We start from the raw sequence: 21,154 nt of genomic DNA on the forward strand, positions 1-21,154 counted from the left end.
CTCATTTCAAATACTTTTCACCTTTATTCATTATTTGATGTCAATATGCACAATATGCACTTTATATAGAAATAGCCAGTCACTTTTCTTCCATATTCTGAGTTGCACATAGCACCTTTTGTCTGCACTTTACATTTCACTGGTCCAAGTATACATGTACGTTTATTATGCACTTTATTCTATTTTAAATTCAGAGCTAGCCACTGGTGCTCTGATAGTATCACGTTATTATATTGTAATTATGTGGATTTTATTTTTAGGTTATTGAAGTGATATTTTATTTGAGTATACTTACGTTATTCTTTATGCACTATTGAAGATATTGAATATTTAAATGAACATTTTTTAATACGAATTATCCCCCACGCTTACGCTATTTCACCATTTTCCTATCTAGCGCATTGATTATTATTATTTATTATTCTATGTTCACCTGTTTCTACACCAAGGATCAGCGCAACACCACTTACTCATATACATTTATCTAAAAGGTTAGGTGTTCACCTTATCGGTGCTTGCGGCTTTTCCACCCACAGCCTCTTCCATAATAGATAGCGTGGGAATAATTTTCCTTATTCAGTAAGTTTGGCTTCATACACCCTCCATTCCTGCAGCAATCATGGATGTGTTTACATATATGGAAAAAAGGCAAGTTAATTTAGAGGAAGTATTCAACATCAGCAATAAAAAAAGTAATCGGAATGTGGACCTGGAAAGTCTAATGCGCAAACTGGGACATAATATGGAAAAGAAGGTGAGTCTCTGGTGGGACACTTGCACCTTCGAAACCTATCTTAAAGAAAATATTGTCCCCAGAAGATTAAGGTGGGATGTCCCCCCAAATGATGGCCTCTTGGATCAGGAATCAAACGACGAGTGGTACAAGTTCTTCAATGATAAAGGCCTAGAACTTATAGGCTTCCTGTTGGATAGGAAAAGGAAGAAAAGTAAAATAATAGACCAGAATATAGCGGACCTTAAAGAAGAATTAGAACAACATAAAGATACGACCGAATATAAGACTCTAATGACACAATTAAACAAGGATCTGGCCAAAAAAGATAAAGAGGTACAACAAAGAAAAAGCAAAAAACACACAAGAGATACCAACGATTACCACAACGATCATGTTTTTAAATGGCAAAGCCAATTGGGAAAAGCAGAACCCCCATCCACCTATTCCACACCTGAAAAGATAGTGAGAATGCAACCTCAGCCTCATAATGAACCACCTAGGCCACCTATAGAGAATAAACGCCAACAGGATACTAGAGATGATAATAGATATATGACTCCAAGAGAAAGAAAATGATGAAAGATATTATGAATATCAAAATTACACCCCTTATCGGAATGAACGAAGACCACAACAAAATTATCGTACACCACGAAACAGAGGAAGAAAACCCTACTATGGGAAGAACAACAGAAGACCCTACAATCAAAATAATCGGCATAGATCCCCATACGGTGAACGAGAATCAAGAGGCCCACCATATGGATATAGAGGACAAAGGAGACCCGCACAAGAACATAGAGATAACAGATACCCAGATTATTATGGACATAGAGATAGAAGCCCCATACATGATTATAGACACGAAGATAGAAGAGGCCAACCAGAGAGGAACTATGAGCCAGATGAACGTAGCCCAATCCCGACCTACAATTATTATGCCCCCTTGGAAAAAAGAGAAGGGGAAGAAAGAACAATCAGACCTTACCCTCCACCATATGGGGAACAGGAATCAGATAGACCTTTTTTAAACAGGAGCAGAGAGAACCATCCGGTGAGATACCAAGAGGACACAAGAGACCCCAGAGGCAGTCCCGAAAGAAGAGAGGACGAAGATCCGGTAAGAGACAACAAAAGAAGAAGAGTATAAAAGGTGAGGGGATCTTCAACCTCAGTGGGAAAACACTCACACATGAAGAAATTGGAGTACTTGATAGAGGTCTGAAATATGCACCCACAAAAAATTTAAATAAATTTGAGACGTACATTGGGATTCAAAAAAATTTGTACGTAAGTTAAATATACAAAAATATATGGTAGGCAATCCCCCACTACCTAAAATAGTACAGCCATCAGAGAATGGGATCCTATACAGCTCACTTAGAAACAAAAGCGTTTTTAACCCACCAGTAAAAGACAATAAATACATTGATGTTTTTAAAAAAATTGTTTTAGAAGAAATAAAAGATGTGCCAATCAAGAAAAAAGAAGAACCAAAGCATATTAGAAGTGGGATTCGAAAACTTACTAAGAGGCAGGACATTGTCATTCGACCAGCTGATAAGGGAGGAGGGATTGTAATCCTTTCTAAAGAACAGTATCATAATACAATGACCCTCATGTTAAATGATATTAATACCTACACTAAATTATTGAAGAACCCGGTCTTTGGATGTCGAAAAGCGCTTGAACAAGTAGTACATTTGGGAGCAAAGAAGGGAATTTTGAACAAGAAGGAAGTTAGATATCTTATACCAGATTCCTGCCGGACGCCAATTATTTATTCAGTACCAAAAATACACAAAAATAAAACTGACCCACCCCCCAGGCCAATTGTCAATGGTATTGAGTCAATAACATCAAGGATGGGTCAGTACATAGACTTTTTCCTGCAGCCGGCAGTCCAAAAAACCGAAGCATATCTAAAAGACAGTAAAGAGATGCTACGAGTGATTAAGAATATCCAAGGAGAAGATAAAACATGGATCATGGCCACAGCTGATGTATCAGCCCTGTATACAATTATCCCCCACCACAAAGCATGTGAAGCAGCAAAATGGGGTTTAAGAAAATATACCAATCTTCCATGCTCACAGAGAAAATTTCTGATCAAATGCCTAGAATTTAGCCTCAGAAATAATTATTTTTGGTACGATAGATCCTACTATCATCAGCAAACCGGGGTAGCTATGGGCGCAAAATTCGCCCCAAGCATAGCTGGTTTATTTATGGCACAATGGGAAGAGTATTTTGTCTTTGGTAACCGCCCTAGTCAGCTCATCATATACAAAAGATATATAGATGACATTTTTATTCTGTGGGATGGAGAAGAAAAAGATCTAACTAAATTCCTTGAAAAACTCAACAGCAACGATAGAAACATCTCACTTACCTGGGACATCAGCAAGAAAAATGTTAACTTCCTAGACTTGGAGATCTCATTAGATGAATCAGTATTTAGCACTAAAACGCACTTTAAAGGAGTGGACAGGAATAGCTACCTCCCTACCACAAGCTGTCACCACAAAAATTGGATTTTCAATATCCCAAAAGGACAACTAATACGGATAAAAAGAAACTGTACCAAAATCGAAACATATTTTGAACAAGCAGAAAAATTAGGCGAAAGATTCAAATCTAAAGGCTATGATCATAAATTCATCGAGGCCAAAATTGCAGAAGTCTCCACACTTGACCGCAACCAAATGATTAAAGAAACAACTATACAACGGAAAAATATAGTTGAGGGTACACCCCTCATCTTGGATTTCAACGTACAATATAAACAAATTGAGAAAATAATCAAAGAGCATTGGCATATTTTATTGACAGATAAACAACTAAAAGATATCCTCCCTAAAAAAACAAAATTTATATACAAGCGAGCACCCACTATTAGGGACATAGTGGTCAAAAATGTAGTAGACCCCCCCAAAAAACAGTTTTCCTTTTTTACTGGCAATGGCTTTTATCCTTGCAAAAGGTGTTACGCTTGTCTTAGGACAAAACGTCCAAATAAAAAAGTATTCAATTTTAGCTCCACCAGTACAGGGGAGAAATACGCGATTAAAGATTTTATTTGTTGTAACACCGAAGGGGCAGTTTACGCACTGGAATGTAGCTGCGGCCTCCAATATGTAGGCCGAACAAAGAGACCCCTAAGAGTCCGCATTAAGGAGCATGTCCAAAACATTCTCCGCGGTTATGACAAACACAGCGTGTCCAAACATTTTTTAACCTGCCACAATAAAGACCCTACACATCTGAGTTTTTGGGGGATCACCCCATACATTAAGCACTGGCGGGGGGGCCATAAGGTGAGAACCCTAAGCAAATTAGAATCCAAGTGGATTTTCACCTTGGACACCTTCTGGCCCCGAGGCCTAAACATCGAGTTTGACCTAAACTGCTTCCTGAGTGATTTTTAACCTTCACGTACTGTAACGGATTTTTAGGATTTTTACCTCCCATTCTGTAAATTCCCATACACCCCCTAGGGAATATGTATCATCACTGTCCCATACTATAAATACACTTTGGTTTGTGACCAATTTTTAATAGGTCACTAAGTAGCAGAATATGCCAGTTGATATCTTTAGTAGAACACCCTAACTGGATACTCTGGCTATCTTTGCAATTCATAATTTTAGATATACATATTTTAATTTTTGTTTTGACACATACATAACATGCTAGTTTGGTGCCCTCTCATGCTCCCACCATATATATACATATTTTTTACGTATTGTCTTCAGATTCTTAGGTTTTTATAATGTCCTTTGTATATGTTTTATTGCATTTTTATGATTGATTCTACGATTGATTTTATACAATATTAGATTATTAATATCTATAGAATTATTTATAATATCTATAGAATATGTATAAGGCTATGGACCAATTTAGTGTTTAACTGGTCCTACAATAATAATTTTTTTTCACCTGTATATGTATTCTCCTTTGATCCATTGCTTTATTTGGATGAGCACTGTTAGTGTCTGCTGCCTCTCTTTCCCCGTTCGCATTCACCCCCCCTCCCTTTCCCTCCCCCTCCTGAGATAAGTGGAGATCACGATAATTCTCATATCTACACATGCCTCGTTTAGAGCTATAGCATATAGGTATAATCCATCAAGATTATGGTCTGACCAGCTTTATTTAGGAATTCTGTGATATTCCTACCTAGATGCCTTCTATCCCGCCAGCTTCCGCAAACTAAAAAATATTAACAAGGCAACCACCTTTACTGACAGCACCGCACAAGCCAACTAAGCTGGAAGGTGTTGATTGGCTCCATCAGTCAGCTGATCTTTCTATATAGACAGACCACAAAGTGAAACTAGCGGTGAAATATCTCTTGGAAAATGGCCGCCGCATACAACCTAATTAGACTCCGGGAAAATGGCCGCCCCATAACCATCCATGTTAGACTATTTAAGGACGAGATTCTAGCCTGTATCTATCCCCTGATGAAGTCACGTGGTGTGACGTCACGCGTAGGGACGAGACAGGCTGCAAACACAGACAGAGGCACATGAGCTCGCTGCTCGTTGGATTGTTATTATTGCTTCTCAATCTTTATGTGAGTACCTGCATTTTTATAATAAAGAGTGTTACGTTTTAAACTGGATTACACTATTGGGCTTTTCTTCTGTCGATTACCCCCTATGAATACAACCCCCCCACATTACACCTGAGGGAACTTCAACCCAAGATCCAGGATAGAGAGGGACGCGCTGGAATCCATAGGCAGACGCCCTTAACAATCTTTTTGTTACCTGCTTTTTCCCCATTACCTGAAGGTAAGGGGCTATTACCCACCAAAGTGTCTAGCACACGAAGAAAAAAACTAGATGTGATTCACCCCAGCACTCTAACTGCAACGTGTGCATGCCTGGACGTTGCTGTCACAATCATACACAAGGATTGTTCTTGAACATTTATGAATGCATTTTTTAGCACTTTAATTGCAACGTGTGCATGTTAGCACGTTGCTGTCACATTACATTTAAATTGTGTTTTTTTTTTTTTTTGCAAAACAGGATTTTTTCTCATTTCAAATACTTTTCACCTTTATTCATTATTTGATGTCAATATGCACAATATGCACTTTATATAGAAATAGCCAGTCACTTTTCTTCCATATTCTGAGTTGCACATAGCACCTTTTGTCTGCACTTTACATTTCACTGGTCCAAGTATACATGTACGTTTATTATGCACTTTATTCTATTTTAAATTCAGAGCTAGCCACTGGTGCTCTGATAGTATCACGTTATTATATTGTAATTATGTGGATTTTATTTTTAGGTTATTGAAGTGATATTTTATTTGAGTATACTTACGTTATTCTTTATGCACTATTGAAGATATTGAATATTTAAATGAACATTTTTTAATACGAATTATCCCCCACGCTTACGCTATTTCACCATTTTCCTATCTAGCGCATTGATTATTATTATTTATTATTCTATGTTCACCTGTTTCTACACCAAGGATCAGCGCAACACCACTTACTCATATACTTTTAAGTGGGATTGGTAGTGTTCGAAACACATACAGAATTTAGGGGAGTAGGAGCATTTTGAAGGATGCTAATCGTCCTGACCATGATAATTCTACTTTGGTGAGTCTTTTGGTTTCTTTCGTGATTTTATCTATCAGCGGGTCATAGTTGGCATCTGCTAATTTTGAGGGATCGGCTGTTATTTGTAGTCCCAGATAGGGGATAGTGGATGAGTTCCATGTATAAGGGAATCGTTTTTGTAGATCCACTTGAAGAGATGGAGGGATGTTTAGACCCAAGATTAGAGATTTTGAGAAATTCACTTTATAGTAGGACACTTGACTAAAATTCGTAAGAATATCATGGGCACATCTTAGGGACTTAGTTGGTGAAGTCAAAAGAAGGATGATATCATCTGCGAATAAGTTAATGTTGTGTGATCTACCTAGCAGGGAGAATCCGGGTGCATCTGGGTGTGCTCTAATTTTTTCCGCTAGAGGCTCTATAAGGAGATTGAATATAGAAGGGGACAGAGGGCATCCCTGTCTGGTGCCATTGGTAATTGGAAAGGGGAGGGAAAGGGTACCTGAAGTGTAGACCTGCGCACATGGTGAAGAGTACAGGGCCAAAACAGCTGAGTGAATGGGGCCCGCGAACCCAAACTTCTTTAGTGTCTGTGCCATATATCCCCAGTGGACCCTGTCGAATGCCTTCTCCACATCCAAAGAGAGCAGCAGAGAAGGCACCCGACAGGACCCAGCGCGATAGACCACATCAATAATCCTCCTTGTGGCATCAGATGCTTGTCTACCCTTGGTAAAACCCGTTTGATCTGGGTTGATCAGAAGTGGTAGGAGTGTTATAAGTCTGTGTGCTAGGATCTTGGCGTACAGTTTAACATCTGTATTTAATAGGGAAATAGGTCTGAAGTTAGCAGGTGTAATAGGGTCTTTCCCAGGTTTTGGAATAGTGACAACATATGCTTTGAGCATCTCGGCAGGGAATGAGGCAGAGGACATTGCTTCTAAGTAAATTTCTTTGAGTGAGGGAGACAAGATTTCGCAAAACACTTTATAGTAGCTGTTGGGTAGTCCATCTGGTCCTGGAGATTTACCAGTGGGTAACGTTTTAACTGCTCTGCGGACCTCAGTCTCCGTTATGGGTAGATTGAGCTGTTCTAATTGTGATGCTGAAAGGGAGGGTAATGTGAGATCTGCCAAAAATGATTGAATGGCTTCATCTGAGGGTTGTGGTGTGTTTGTATCTTCTTTTAAATTATAAAGGGAGGAGTAATACTCAGCAAAATTATTTGCTATGTCGTTAGGGTTGAATATTTTGCTGTTATCTGAGCTACGAATTAGGTAAGGGATCTTCATTTGTATTCTACGGTCTCTCAGTCTCTGGGCCAAATATTTGCCAGCTCTGTTACCTGAAGAGTAATGATTCAGTTTAAGGTACCTAATATGTTTGTCATATTGTTCTAGCAGCATGAGCCTGAGGTCCGATCGCAACTGATTTAGTTTATTTGCTATATTTGGGTCAGGTAAATTTTTGTTTTAAACCTCCAGAAGTTTTATATCTTTTAGAAGGGAATCTAATTTCTGTGTCCTCTGCCTCTTCATCCGCGAGCTGATCTGTAGCAATATACCTCTAATATATGCCTTATGAGCACACCACATAGTAAATGGACTGTTAACAGTTTTAGCATTAATTTCAAAATAATCTTTTAGATGTTTGTTCACAAGAGCAACCTGGGAGGACTGTTGGAAAATTTGAGGGTTGGCCCTCCAAATGTAAGATGGTGCTGATGCGTATCTCTCCTCTACCGTGAGGGACACAGGAGCGTGGTCCGACCACGTTATGTCATGCACGGCAGAGGAGGATACTTTCTGAAGTAGAGTTCTGTCTACTAAGATTAGATCTATGCGTGAGTACGAGTTGTGTCTAGAAGAGTGAAAGGAGTAGTCCCGCTCGTTGGAGTGCTGACATCTCCAAGCGTCGTACATCTCTTCTTTATGTAGTATACTTTGGATTGAGGGAAGAGGGCGTCTTGATTTGGAGGTGGTGTCCATTTTGTAATCCACTGTGACATTGTAATCTCCACACATTATAACTGCTCCCTTTTTGATTGAGTTGATCTTACGGAACATCTTTTTCAAAAAACTAAGTTGGCGTATGTTTGGCGCATAAAGATTAACTAGCGTGTACAAATGGCTGTTAAATTCTCCAATTAGGATTAGATACCGACCCTCAGGGTCTACGTGGGTCTCCCGGATTGAGAGAGAAACAGAGTCTCTAATGGCAATAAGTACGCCCCTTTGTTTTTTAGAAGCTGATGCCTGAAAAATGTGAGGAAATTTATGGTGGGAGAACTTGGGGATTGCTGAGGTTGCCCAATGTGTCTCCTGCAAGCACAGGATATCAGATTTTAGTTTGAGGGCCTCCCTCCACACTGAGACTCTTTTAGCAGGGTGGTTCAGTCCATGGACATTAAAAGAGGTCACTCTAACCGCCATATGTAATTTGTGGAATGATAGTATGTTGGTACCTTATGTGTTCCTGGGTAAGCTTCTGTTGGTCTTAGTTGTAGTTTTCCTTCTTTCTGGATGAGAAGAATTCCTCCAATGGCATAATCTTGTAGTCCATCACCGATTTGGGGGGTTAAGGGATGAGAAAAAGAAGAGATAAAACAGAGAAAAACAACAAACAAAAATAGAACTGGTGTGTAAAAAAAGTGAGATTCCTGCCGGAATCTGATGGCAGATGTACTGCACATTTTTTAGGAGGGGAACTACGTGGGGTGTTAGCTCCATTAGATGTCAGGAAAATCGTAGTTGTGGGTAGCTTATGACATTTGAGGCGAATATTTGTTGCGGCTTTTCTGCTGCTTTTTGTATGACACAACCTTCCACTCGTTTTGGTCATCTAGCTTTGGGGAAGGGGAAGGCCCTGAGGAGGGTTGCTCTGGTAGAATGTCCCATGTGCGTAGCATAGCTAGGCCGTCTTCCAGGTTGGTGACCACCGAGGTCTTGTCATCATGGGTGATGATAAGTTTTGTCGGGTAACCCCATCTGTATGGGATGTTGTGATTGCGCAGTGCCTTAGTCACAGTTAACAGTGATTTGCGTTTTTGCATCGTAAACTGTGAGAGGTCTGCGAACATTTGGATATTTGAGTACTGCTCAGGAGGTTGTGAATTTTTCCTAAAGGCTAGCATGAACTGCTCCTTAACATGGAAAAAGTGCACCCGCATCAGAACGTCTCTAGGAATGTTGTCTGGTAGGTGTGCAGGTTTAGGAAGTCTGTGGATTCTGTTGATGACTAGCTCCGAAGAGGGGGTAGATGGTAGGTAGACTGACATGAATTCCTGGACATATTGGCGGAGTTGTGAGGGTTGGACACTTTCAGGGACTCCGCGTATTTTCAAATTGTTTCTGCGTGATCTATCTTCGAGGTCCGCGACTTTTTCTTTAAGCCATGTTACCTCATCTGATTGGTCATTATGAGCATCTACCAGGGTATTGTATGATGCAGCATAATCCCCCATTTTTTTCTCCACGTGGTCAACTCTACCCCCAAGCTCCTTCACTTCTGTTTTAAAGTTCCGCATGCATTCCATCATGTCTGCATGTAATGAGCTGCGTAATGAGACTAGCATGTCTCTAAGTGTTGTGTCTGAGAGAGGTTGGTTTACAGTGGGGAAGGAGTTAATGGAGTCAGCAATCTCTCTCGTATCTTCTAGAGAATCATGGCCCGTACTGACCTTTTGGTTGGTCGAATCATTCGACATGCGGGGTTTCGATTTGGCCGGGCTGCCTGAGAGCGGAGTGGAGGCATCTGGAGAGCAGGAGTGTAGGCCTTTTCCGGAGCCCGGGCTTGGTGTGGTCGAATGTGATCCGATTGATGTGACCGGAGAGCAGCCGGCGGCGCCATCTTGGATCTCGCTGTGGTTCTTAGGGGGGAAGAAATCATTCAATTTCTTCGGTTGTGAGGAGTTCTGTCTCTTTCTAGTCATCTCGAGGGGTGGTGCGGGTCTTTAGGTAGGTGCTGGTACCAGAAGGAGCAGTCTGAATCGCCTCAAATTGCTTTAGATCCTGCCGTCAGAGCAGAGCTAACAGGTCATGCGTCTGTTCTCTAGCGCGGTAGCCACACCCCCCCCCGTTAACCTTCTTTAACATCAAAGGCATGTATCAATGTAGGAAGCCCCTCTGCCTCACATGCGCCGTTGTTACACATAGGCAAAAAGACTTCCATCATAAGGGTAAACTATATGACATCCCCGACTTCTTCAATTGTGGTTCAGATTATGTGGTCTATTGCCTCACATGCCCCTGCGGCCTACTATACGTAGGCCGCACTATACGCCCGCTCGCAAAAGGTTTGGTGAGCACCGTAACCTTGTAGAGAAGGGCATTGACAAGCATAGTGTACCAAGACATTTTAAAGAACATCATGGACAAACATCTTCAGGGCTACGCGTGTGGGTTATTGAGTCTATTCCACCCACCCTCCCTACCGCTGAACGCTACAAAAGGTTGTGTGAAAGAGAAAACTACTGGATATACACACTGGACACTTTATCGCCAGGAGGCCTCAATGAAGGCATTGAAATTAACATTTTGCTGTGACCCCAACCACATCCCTGCCTCATCACATCATCTCATCTCAATTCACCGCGTATTGTTTCATCCATTGTCCTACCTGTTGTCTCATTTATTGTTTTATCCATCATCTAGTCACTACCCTATTAACTTACAGTCTACGTGGAACACGTGTATGGGTATACCCGTCTCCCACCCATTACCCCTATCCACATAGCCCTAGTGTATAACACATACCATTTTTATTCCTATTTTTATTTCTATATTTATTTTTATTTTTATTAAAAAAAAATTATTTTTAATTTCTTTATTTTTATTTATTTGTACTTGTATTTGTATTTTTATTTATATATATTTATATATATATATATTTATATTTATCTTTATTTTTATTTATATTTCTATATATTTTTACTTTTATTTATTTATTTTCCAGTAGTTCCCATAACATTCCTCTCATTCCCAAGTACCAGTCTGGAAACACACTCCCCCCCTCCTTTTGTCCCAATCTTACGCATCATTTAAATGTGTATATATGTGTATGTGTGTGTGAAGGGATCCTTTTTAAATGGTTCTTTGTGTTTACACACGTATATACATTGTACATGTTTTATCCCTTTTCCATCATTGCGTCATTTCTTCTCATATATACCACCAATCTCTCCCTATAATTATATACCATTTTCTGCATTTTTGTATTCCTTTCCCATATATGTTGACGTGTGTATATATATATATATATAGATATAGATATAGATCTATACATATAGATCTATATCTATATCTATATATATATATATATCTATCTATATATATATATATATATATATATATATATATAGATATATATATATATTTTTTTTTTTTTTTTTGTTCCCGTCCACTATGATCAATACAACATTCCTCTTGATATTGACCGCCTTCTCCTTACCCCACAATCCATATACACACATATATGTTCTTACCACAACACAAAAAGAATTTGCATATCTCCTTTTTTTCCCCCCCTCCTCACTCCCCGCCCCGCCCACTCCCCGTCTCCCTTCACTCCCCTTCCACATTGTGTACACCCCATCTCCATGGTTACCTACGCGCCCAATCATTATACATAGTCCCGCCCTCCTCTCAATTACCTCTCCACCCCTCCCATTGCCTATGGTATAAATTCCCACACTGAATATGGCCACCAGCATAGCCTGATGAAGGAGAATGCATGCTCCAAACGCGAAGCACCGCTCGCCTCACCCCGCTCCCGGAAGTGAAGACGCAGGTCAGCACGGCGCTCCACGGAGGATCCATGACCGATATCCTGGCCGCCCGGAGGCTCTGAGGACCCTCGGCACCACCGGAACAGCTACCAGGACCCAGGTCACAGGACTCACATCCCAGGAACCCCCCCACTGGCCCGTGACACCCACATCCCCCGAGAGCACGCGGATGAAACTACTTTACATGCTGGTTTTTAGCAACTCAGATGTGAGTGTTTTTATCTATTTTAATAAATATTTTTAACATACATGCTGCACTTAGAGGGCGCCGTCCTTCTTTCTTTTTTATTGTTCCAGAGCTTCTTCTAGCTTTTATAGACTGGCTGCCTTCCATTTATTCAGCATCATTTTATCCTTACATGGACTAATACCTGAACTTGTTGTGAAACATTAACTACCATCATCAAGTTCCCCCTCTCAGGAACCCCCAACCCACCCCCTTCCCCCCACCATTTTTAGTTATATGTACTCGGCTACCTCCATTGTGCGCCATATTAACCCCTTGATCGTTTATTTATAACGACCCCAAACACACCTCCAAGACAACCACTGCCTTGCTTAAGAAGCTGAGGGTAAAGGTGATGGACTGGCCAAGCATGTCTCCAGACCTAAACCCTATTGAGCATCTGTGGGACATCCTCAAATGGAAGGTGGAGGAGTGCAAGGTCTCTAACATCCACCAGCTCCGTGATGTCATCATAGAGGAGTGGAAGAGGACTCCAGTGGCAACCTGTGAAGCTCTGGTGAACTCCAAGCCCAAGAGGGTTAAGGCAGTGCTGGAAAATAATGGTGGCCACACAAAATATTGACACTTTGGGCCCAATTTGGACATTTTCACTTAGGGGTGTACTCACTTTTGTTGCCAGCGGTTTAGACATTAATGGCTGTGTGTTGAGTTATTTTGAGGGGACAGCAAATTTACACTGTTATACAAGCTGTACACTCACTACTTTACATTGTAGCAAAGTGTCATTTCTTCAGTGTTGTCACATGAAAAGATAGAATAAAATATTTACAAAAAATGTGAGGGGTGTACTCACTTTTGTGAGATACTGTATATATACACTAAACTGCCTGCACACCACTAACTAACCTGCCTAATCTAGCTCAAGTTCTCTCAATCTCTACACTATCACACTAAATACGGCTGCCGTGTAGGCAGCCTTATATAGCGTGGGGCGTGGACTTAGCCCCCTGAGCCATGATTGGCCAAAGGCACCCTGCCTTTGGCCAATCATGGCTCTCACAGAAGATCTCGCTATGATTGGCCAAAGCATGCAGGTCAGGTGCATGGTTTGGTCAATCAGCAGTCATCAATGCACTGCGATCTTGCAGTGTATTATGGGGTGCTCCGCGGTGCACGAATTTGCCGCAAATGCCCCATATGTTCGGTTCGTCAACAAACAAACACCCGATGTTCCAGTCGAACTTACGTTCAATTCAAACATTGGGACCATCCTGAGTCAGGACCCTGTGCAGGCTAGTCAAGTTCCCCCACCCCAAACTCACTCACTCTTTATGGACCTTGCTTTGTGCACTGGTGTGCAGTCATGTTGGAACAGGAAAGGGCCATCCCCAAACTGTTCTCAGAAAGTTGGGAGCAGGAAATTGTCCAAAATGTCTTGGTATGCTGACTTGGCTGGCCTGCACAGAGTCCTGACCTCAACCCGATAGAACATCTTTGGGATGAATTGGAGCGGAGACTGCGAGCCAGGCCTTCTCGTCCAACATCAGTGCCTGACCTCACAAAATGGGCTTCTGGAAGAACGGTCAAACATTCCCATAGACACACTCCTAAACCTTGTGGACAGCCTTCCCAGAAGAGTTGAAGCTGTTATAGCTGCAAAGAGTGGGCCAACTCAATATTGAACCCTACGGACTAAGACTGGGATATCATTAAAGTTCATGTGCGTGTAAAGGCAGGTGTCCCAATACTTTTGGTAATATTGTGTCTATACAGTATATATATATATATATATATATATATATATATATATATATATATACACATACATACACACATATATACATACATACACACATACATACATACATGTAAGTATGTGCATTAAACTTGTGCAGGGGTTGGAGTAAAGTGTGCTGCAATGTTGAGGTTCTGACAACAAATTTGCTGGCAGAGAAGTCCTCATTACTCTTCTGCTGCTCTTTCACTGTCCACTCACAGGCTGGGGATGGGGCAGTGACCAAGCTGTTTGATTGTTGTTAATTGCAGTAGAGAAAAGTCAGGTCAGGGTTGGCTTTGCTATGTGGCAAAGATATATAAATCTTAGGAATGGATGGACAGATATACAAATCCTTTTAGGCCATGTATTTTATTTGTATATTTAAAGCGGTTGTATACCTTTTTTTTTTTTTTTTTTTTTTTTAAACTTTTACCTACAGGTAAGCCTATAATAAGGCTTACCTGTAGGTAAAAAAAATATCTCCTAAACCTGTACGGTTTAGGAGACATTCCCCTCGCAATGAGCCGCTGACTGCAGGGGCGCATGCGCACAGGGGATTCTCGGCTGAAAGCCCGGCAGCCGCCGGACTTTGCTGAAAAAAAAAAGTCTCCCGCCCGTATGCGCCGGAGCCGCGATACCCGGAAGGCACGCCGAGGGGAAATGTCAGCTCCCTCGGCGTGGACAGGGTGAGATGCTGGCGCCTCGTTCTAAGTATATCATAATGAGCTCGTATGCGGTGCATACGAACTCATTATGACTTTTCCCTTACAGGTGTAGGAAAAAAAAAAAAAAAGTCAGAGGGTTTACTACCGCTTTAACTGTCTGCCTGGATTTCGGCTGACTGGCACTTGCCAAAAATGTAATCATATTTCCACCCTGCCATCACTAACAAAGTTGTAGGGAACAAAAATCAATGTTCATTTATAAGCGAAATACCCCAAGAAATGTGCCCCTCCCCAGTGGCGTTGCTATGGGGGTGCGGCCCGCACCGGGTGACACCCGCCAGAGGGGTGACACCAGGGCCGGCGCTGCTACACAGTGCACTATATTGCTTGAAGCTAGCAGTTCGAGCAGGGCACCCAGCCGTGCGGGGGAGGCTGCTTGTATCACTCTGCAGTCAGTCTAAGCTGTCACTCGAGAACTCCAATATCTCTCAAGGCAGCTGGAGTTGGTGGATGGAGCTGGGGTGTGGCTGTCTCTTCAACCCCTCCCACAGACTCCTTCACTCTGGCTGATCCCGCAGCTGAAGGAGAAAGAGGTGAGGACACAGCAGCCCTGCCTGGGTGTCTGTCTTCATCTGCGGCATGTTGTAAGTTGCTGTGTAAGCTGTAAGTCCTAACCTGCCCTATAGCCCCCCAAACTGCCACTATACCACCTCAAACTGCCCTATACACCCCAAACTGCCAATATACCTCCCCAAACTTCCAATATACCACCCCAAACTTCCAATATACCACCCCAAACTGCCCTCATACACCCCCAAACTGTCAATATACCACCCAAACCGCCCTATACCACCCCCCAAACTGCAAATATACCACCCCAAATCACCCCCAAACTGCCAATATACCACCCTAAACTACCCTAAACCACCCCAAACTGCCAATATACCACCAAAACTGCCCTATACCACCCCAAATTACCCTATATCACCCAAACTGCCAGATACCATCCTAACCTGTCCTATAACACCTTAACCTGCCATTATACCACCCTAGCCTGCCACTATACCACCCTAGCTTGCCACTATACCACCCTATACTACCCTACCCTGTCACTATATCACCCTATACTATCATTTACAAGGGCCAGTTTGGGGTGCACCCCGTGACCGTGCGCTGCCTGTAGGGTGCTGGGCAGCCTAGACAGGAGAGGGGGTGGCACCATGTTTTACCGCACCAGGTGACACAGACCCTAGTGACGCCACTGCCCCTCCCCTCAAAGCGCCAACTCACAATCGTTAAAAAAATAAAAATGTAAAGCCCTTTTTTGATCACCTGAGTCAGCTGTCACATGACCCTTTGTGGCGCCTCTTCTGGTACCCACTGCCGACCTGTCTTCTTGTCTTCACTGTGGTGAAATCACCTCATTGCTGGAGTCTTTGGGACCCATTGATGGGCAGCCAGTGGCAAGTGACCACGTCATCAGGCTGCAAGGGAGATGCCCAAAGGACCCTCCCACTTTGAATTCCAATAGAAAGAAGACTTGAGACTCGGCTTATCATGTGACCTAAGAAGCAGGAAAAATGTTTGGGGGATTTCGTTTTTATATTTTTATCTACTGGGGATTTGATGAAGGAGGGGAATAAGGTTTAAAGCTCAATCATGAGTTACTCTATGATTAAGCCCTGTTGGGTGACACACGTTAATGGGTAGGTCCCATGGGTGGAGACTGTCTTTGTGGTTGTTAGTTCCACGATTCAAGTGATGTCATTGGAGTTCAGCTGCCTGTTTTTTTCTTTTTTGTATGGCAAGAGTCATTACAGTTACATACTGAAACATGTAAATAAATTAAAAAAGGTGCAATATGATTGTTCTGCTTAAAATGACTCTTTATCCAAAAGAGTAGGAGGGCACAACAGGAGAAAAAGAAGTATTATATGTAGGGATGAGCCTGATGTTCGAACGTAAGTTCGACTCGAACATCGAGTATTTGCCCATTCGCCGAATACCGAACATTATGGTGCATTCGCAGGAAATTCGAGTGCCCGCAGAACCCGCCATACTGAACAGCGAGACCGTCAATGCACTGAGAGATCGCAGTGCATTGACGGCTGCTGATTGGCCAAAGCATGCACCTGACCTGCATGCTTTGGCCACTCACAGCTCGCTCTGCTGTGAGAGCCATGATTGGCCAAAGGCAGGGTGCCTTTGGCCAATCATGGCTCAGGGGGCTGAGTCCACGCCCCACACTATATAAGGCTGCTTACATAGTGGCTGTACATAGTTTTATGAATAAGAGCAGCAAAATTTCATTTCTAAAGGAAAAAATGTAATTTAAAACTGATTGTGACTGTAATGTATTGTTGGGTCTCGGCAATATAGATAAAAATCATTGAAAAAAACGGCATGGGTTCCCCTCCAGTCCATTACCCGGCCATTTGGGTCTGGTATGAATATTAAGGGGAACGTCGTACCAAATTTGAAAAAAAAAAAAAATTGCGTGGGGGTCCCCCCAAAATCCATAGCAGGCCCTTCAGGTCTGGTATTGATATTAAGGGGAATCCTGAGCCATTTTTTTTTTTTTTAATGGCATAGGGGTCCCCCCCAAAATCCATACCAGACCCTTCAGGTGTGGCATGGATTTTTTTTTTTTTTACAAACTTTTTATTAGATACAAATCATTATATCATAAATCTAGAGAAATACAGTGTATGGGAATCATCATTATTGAGGCTTATGACAAAAAATACAATGAGCGAAAAGATTATTACATCTAAATTTTCCAACATGTAATCAAATAACCGGGTGGTAAATGAGGAATATGGACTTGTTAAGCAGAACCCCGAGCCAAAATTAAAAAAAAAAAAAAAAAGAAGGGCGTAAAAAAATCCATACCAGACCCATATCCGAGCATGCAACCTGGCAGGCCACAGGAAAAGGGGGGGCGAGAGAGCGCCCCTCCCCTCCTGAACCGTACCAGGCCACATACCCCCAACACGGGGAGGGTGTTTTGGGGTCCCCCCAAAACACCTTGTCCCCATGTTGATGGGGACAAGGGCCTCTTCCCCACAACCCTTGCCCGGTGGTTGTGGGGGTCTGCGGGTGGGGCGCTTATAACAAGGGGGGCCCCCAGATTCTGCCCTCACCTATGTGAATGGGTAGGGGGTACCCCTACCCATTCACCAAAAAAAGAGTCAAAATGACAGTAGACCATTTGGGACAAGTCCTTTATTAAAAAAAAAGTCTTGCGATGTCCTTTCATCTTCGATCACAGCGTCCAACGGACCGAGCAAAAAAAAAAGAAAAGTGAGGAAAAATCCACACTTTTTTTCGTGAATGTGTAGGGGTACAATGTACCCGATATCCATTCACATAGCGGGGAGGCGGGATATGCGATGGATATGCAATCCCGCGATGTCCCTTCATCTTCGATCACAGTCCGACGGCCCGAGAAAAAATAGAAAAAAACTCAGCCTCTGTTGGAGGCTCCCACTGACTGAAGCCTCTCTCGATAACAGCTGTTATATATGCTGAGGGCGGGGTCACCTGGTGGCGTAAACGTGTGACCCTGCCCCTCGGATGCCATGTGACATCAGAGGAAGGTGGGGATCATCCATTTACATGACCGTGTGGCCCTGCCCTCAGCTATATAATAGCTGTCATCGCAAAGAGGCATCAGTCAGTGTGAGCCTCCCATGAAGGCGGAGTTGTTGCATTTTTTTTTCTCTGGTCGGACGCTGTGATCGAAGATGAATGGACATTGCGGAACAGTTTTTTTTTCTAATAAAAAGGACCCAAATTTTCTACTGTAATTTTTACCATTTTGACACTTTTTTTGGTGAATGGGTGTTGGGTACAATGTACCCGATACCCATTCACATGGGGGGGCAGGATCTGGGGGTCCCCTTGTTAAAGGGGGCTTCCAGATTCCGATAAGCCCCCTGCCCACAGACCCCCACAACCACCAGGCAAGGGTTGTGGGGATGAGGGCCTTGTCCCCATCAGCTTGCCAGGTTGCGTGCTCGGATAAGGGTCTGGTATAAATTTTGGGGGGACCCCTATGCAATTTTTTTTTTAATTTTGCTCCGGGGTCCCCTTAAAATCTATACCAGCCCTAAAGGGCCTGGTATGGATTTTGGGGGGGACCCATACGCCAATATGAATTTTGGGGGGACTCCCATGTAATGGACTGGGGGGGAAACCCATGCCATTTTTTTTTTCAATGATTTTTATCTATATTGCCGGCATCCGACAATACATTACAGCCGTGAGCAGTTTTAAATTACTTTTATTCCTGTAGAAACGTCATTTTGCTGTGGTACTGTTATAAACATGGGAAAGATGCGCTACTTTACAGGCATACTATAGACACCCCCCCCAGGCACGATATTTAAAGGAATATTTAATTTTTATTGTATCAATTTAAGCATTATTAAAATCACTGTTCCTGTTTTTTTTTGCATTGGGGCAGGACCCAGGTCCTGGCAATTACTTGCATATAAGCCTTTAAAATTAGCACTTTTGGTTTTTCATGTTTGTGTCCTATAGACTTTAAACGGTGTTCGGCTCATCCCTAATTATATGTTATAGTTATCCCTCTACTTCATTCTAGTGTATGTGTTCTATATATTTCTGATGACCGTTTCTTTTTTTATCGATCCAGGATTCTCTGCTGCCAACCATAAGAAATGAGAAATACTGGTTAGGACTGAGGAGGGACAGTACAAATATCAATCGTTGGCTGTGGGCAGATGGGAGCAGTCTTACATTCAGGTGAGGTCTTCCAGGTGTGATAGAAACACTACATAAGCTTAAACTCTGACACCATCAACATCGTAAATAACACCTTCTGGTGGATTATAGATTTCTCTATGCTTTGTTCCAAGAAAGTCACCAGGCCCCTCCTGGAATCCAGCCCATTCCTCCATCAGAGTTTCCATCCCTGGCTCTCATTCCTGGGCAGCTTCCACCTACTTCCAGAAAGGACAGCTTGTGTTCCAACACCAGGCCTCCATTAGTAAGAACATGCCAGGCCCCAAACATGTTGGGAAGTCACCCTCTAGGAGAACCTCAAGAGAGTTACTAGCCATGACATTAACCAATGACCAGTGGGGGCTGATGCTGCCTGCAGGCCTCAGGGCATACTGTATTTCTGGGCCCCACACACTTACAGAAAGTAGCATCTCCTCTTTAGCCAGAGGTACAGCTTGTTCCTACTTGCCCCAACATATGACTATGGAGTCATTTTGAGAAAGTTGCGCATAGAACACACTTGTTCCACCATCTTGTACTTGTCTCAACTCACTGAACCAGGTTGTATTCTGCCCAAAGACACAGAGTAAAGCTCCCATACTTTAAATTCCAAGACCTTGCACATTGTGACTTTCAGGCTTGATCCCTATAGGTGCTCTGTAATGCAGTAAGTTCCAACATAGAGACCCTACAACTAAGTGGGGAACATGAAGTACTAAACTGTCCTCTGACTACCAGAGGCCCCATCATCAGCCACTGTCAATGCTTCCTCTGTCAGCAGGCTACTTCTCCTTATGCACACTTCTTTCTTTGTAGGGATGAAAAAAAAAAAAAGAGAGAGATTGTTCTCTCCGTACAGAGCTCTGTGTTGATTGTCAACACAGAGCTCTGGGCTGTGACTGGACACAGTCGATAAGCAGGTCCTGGTTGGGACTTGCTGACAGGCTTCCGCTGTGTACAATCACAGTGGATGCCGGGTAGAGGGTGCACATGCGTGCTCTGTAAGCCTAGAAGTAGACAGTGACATACCAGTAGTAGGGATAAGCCGAATACCCCCGGTTCGGTTCGCACCAGAACATGTGAACAGGCAAATAATTATTACGAACAAACGAACACCGTTAAAGTCTATGGGACAGGAACATGAAAAACCAAAAGTGCTAATTTTAAAGGCTTATATGCATGGTATTGTCAAAAAAAGAGTTTGGGACTGCCCCAGGGGACATGGATCAATGCAACAAAAAAGTTTTAAAAAAACAGCCATTTTTTTCAGGAGCAGTGATTTTAATAATGCTCAAAGTGAAACAATAAAATTGAAATATTCCTTTAAATTTCGTACCTGGGGGGTGTCTATAGTACGCCTGTAAAGTGGCGCAAAGGGCAGGGCCACACAGTCATGTAAACGGATGACCCCGCCTTCCTCTGACTTCACGTGGCATCAGAGAGGGCAGAGTCACACGTTTACGTCACTGGGTGGCCCCGCCCTCAGCACATATAACAGCTGTTATCGCAAAGAGGCTTCAGTCAGCGGGAGCCTCCCATGGAAGTGGAGTTTTATCCATTTTTTTTTTCTCGGGTCATCGGACTGTGATCGAAGATGAATGAACATCGCGGGACAGTTTTCTTTTTTAATAAAGGACTTGTCCCAAATTTTCTACTGTTATT

At 42.6% G+C, this 21,154-nt stretch overlaps 1 protein-coding gene across 18 annotated transcripts in view; it reads left to right on the forward strand.

The window, feature by feature from the left end:
- LOC141133709 (uncharacterized) overlaps positions 1-21,154 on the forward strand; it is a 351,664-nt gene that overhangs the window by 328,397 nt on the left and 2,113 nt on the right. For all 18 annotated transcript variants that reach the window (XM_073623213.1, XM_073623211.1, XM_073623215.1 and 15 more), the window contains one exon: positions 19,404-19,513. In XM_073623213.1, coding sequence (XP_073479314.1) covers positions 19,404-19,513 — 110 coding nt within the window. The remainder of the gene's footprint in view (positions 1-19,403; positions 19,514-21,154) is intronic.

Source organism: Aquarana catesbeiana, linkage group LG03, assembly GCF_042186555.1.
Source record: "Aquarana catesbeiana isolate 2022-GZ linkage group LG03, ASM4218655v1, whole genome shotgun sequence".
Lineage (NCBI taxonomy): Eukaryota > Metazoa > Chordata > Amphibia > Anura > Ranidae > Aquarana > Aquarana catesbeiana.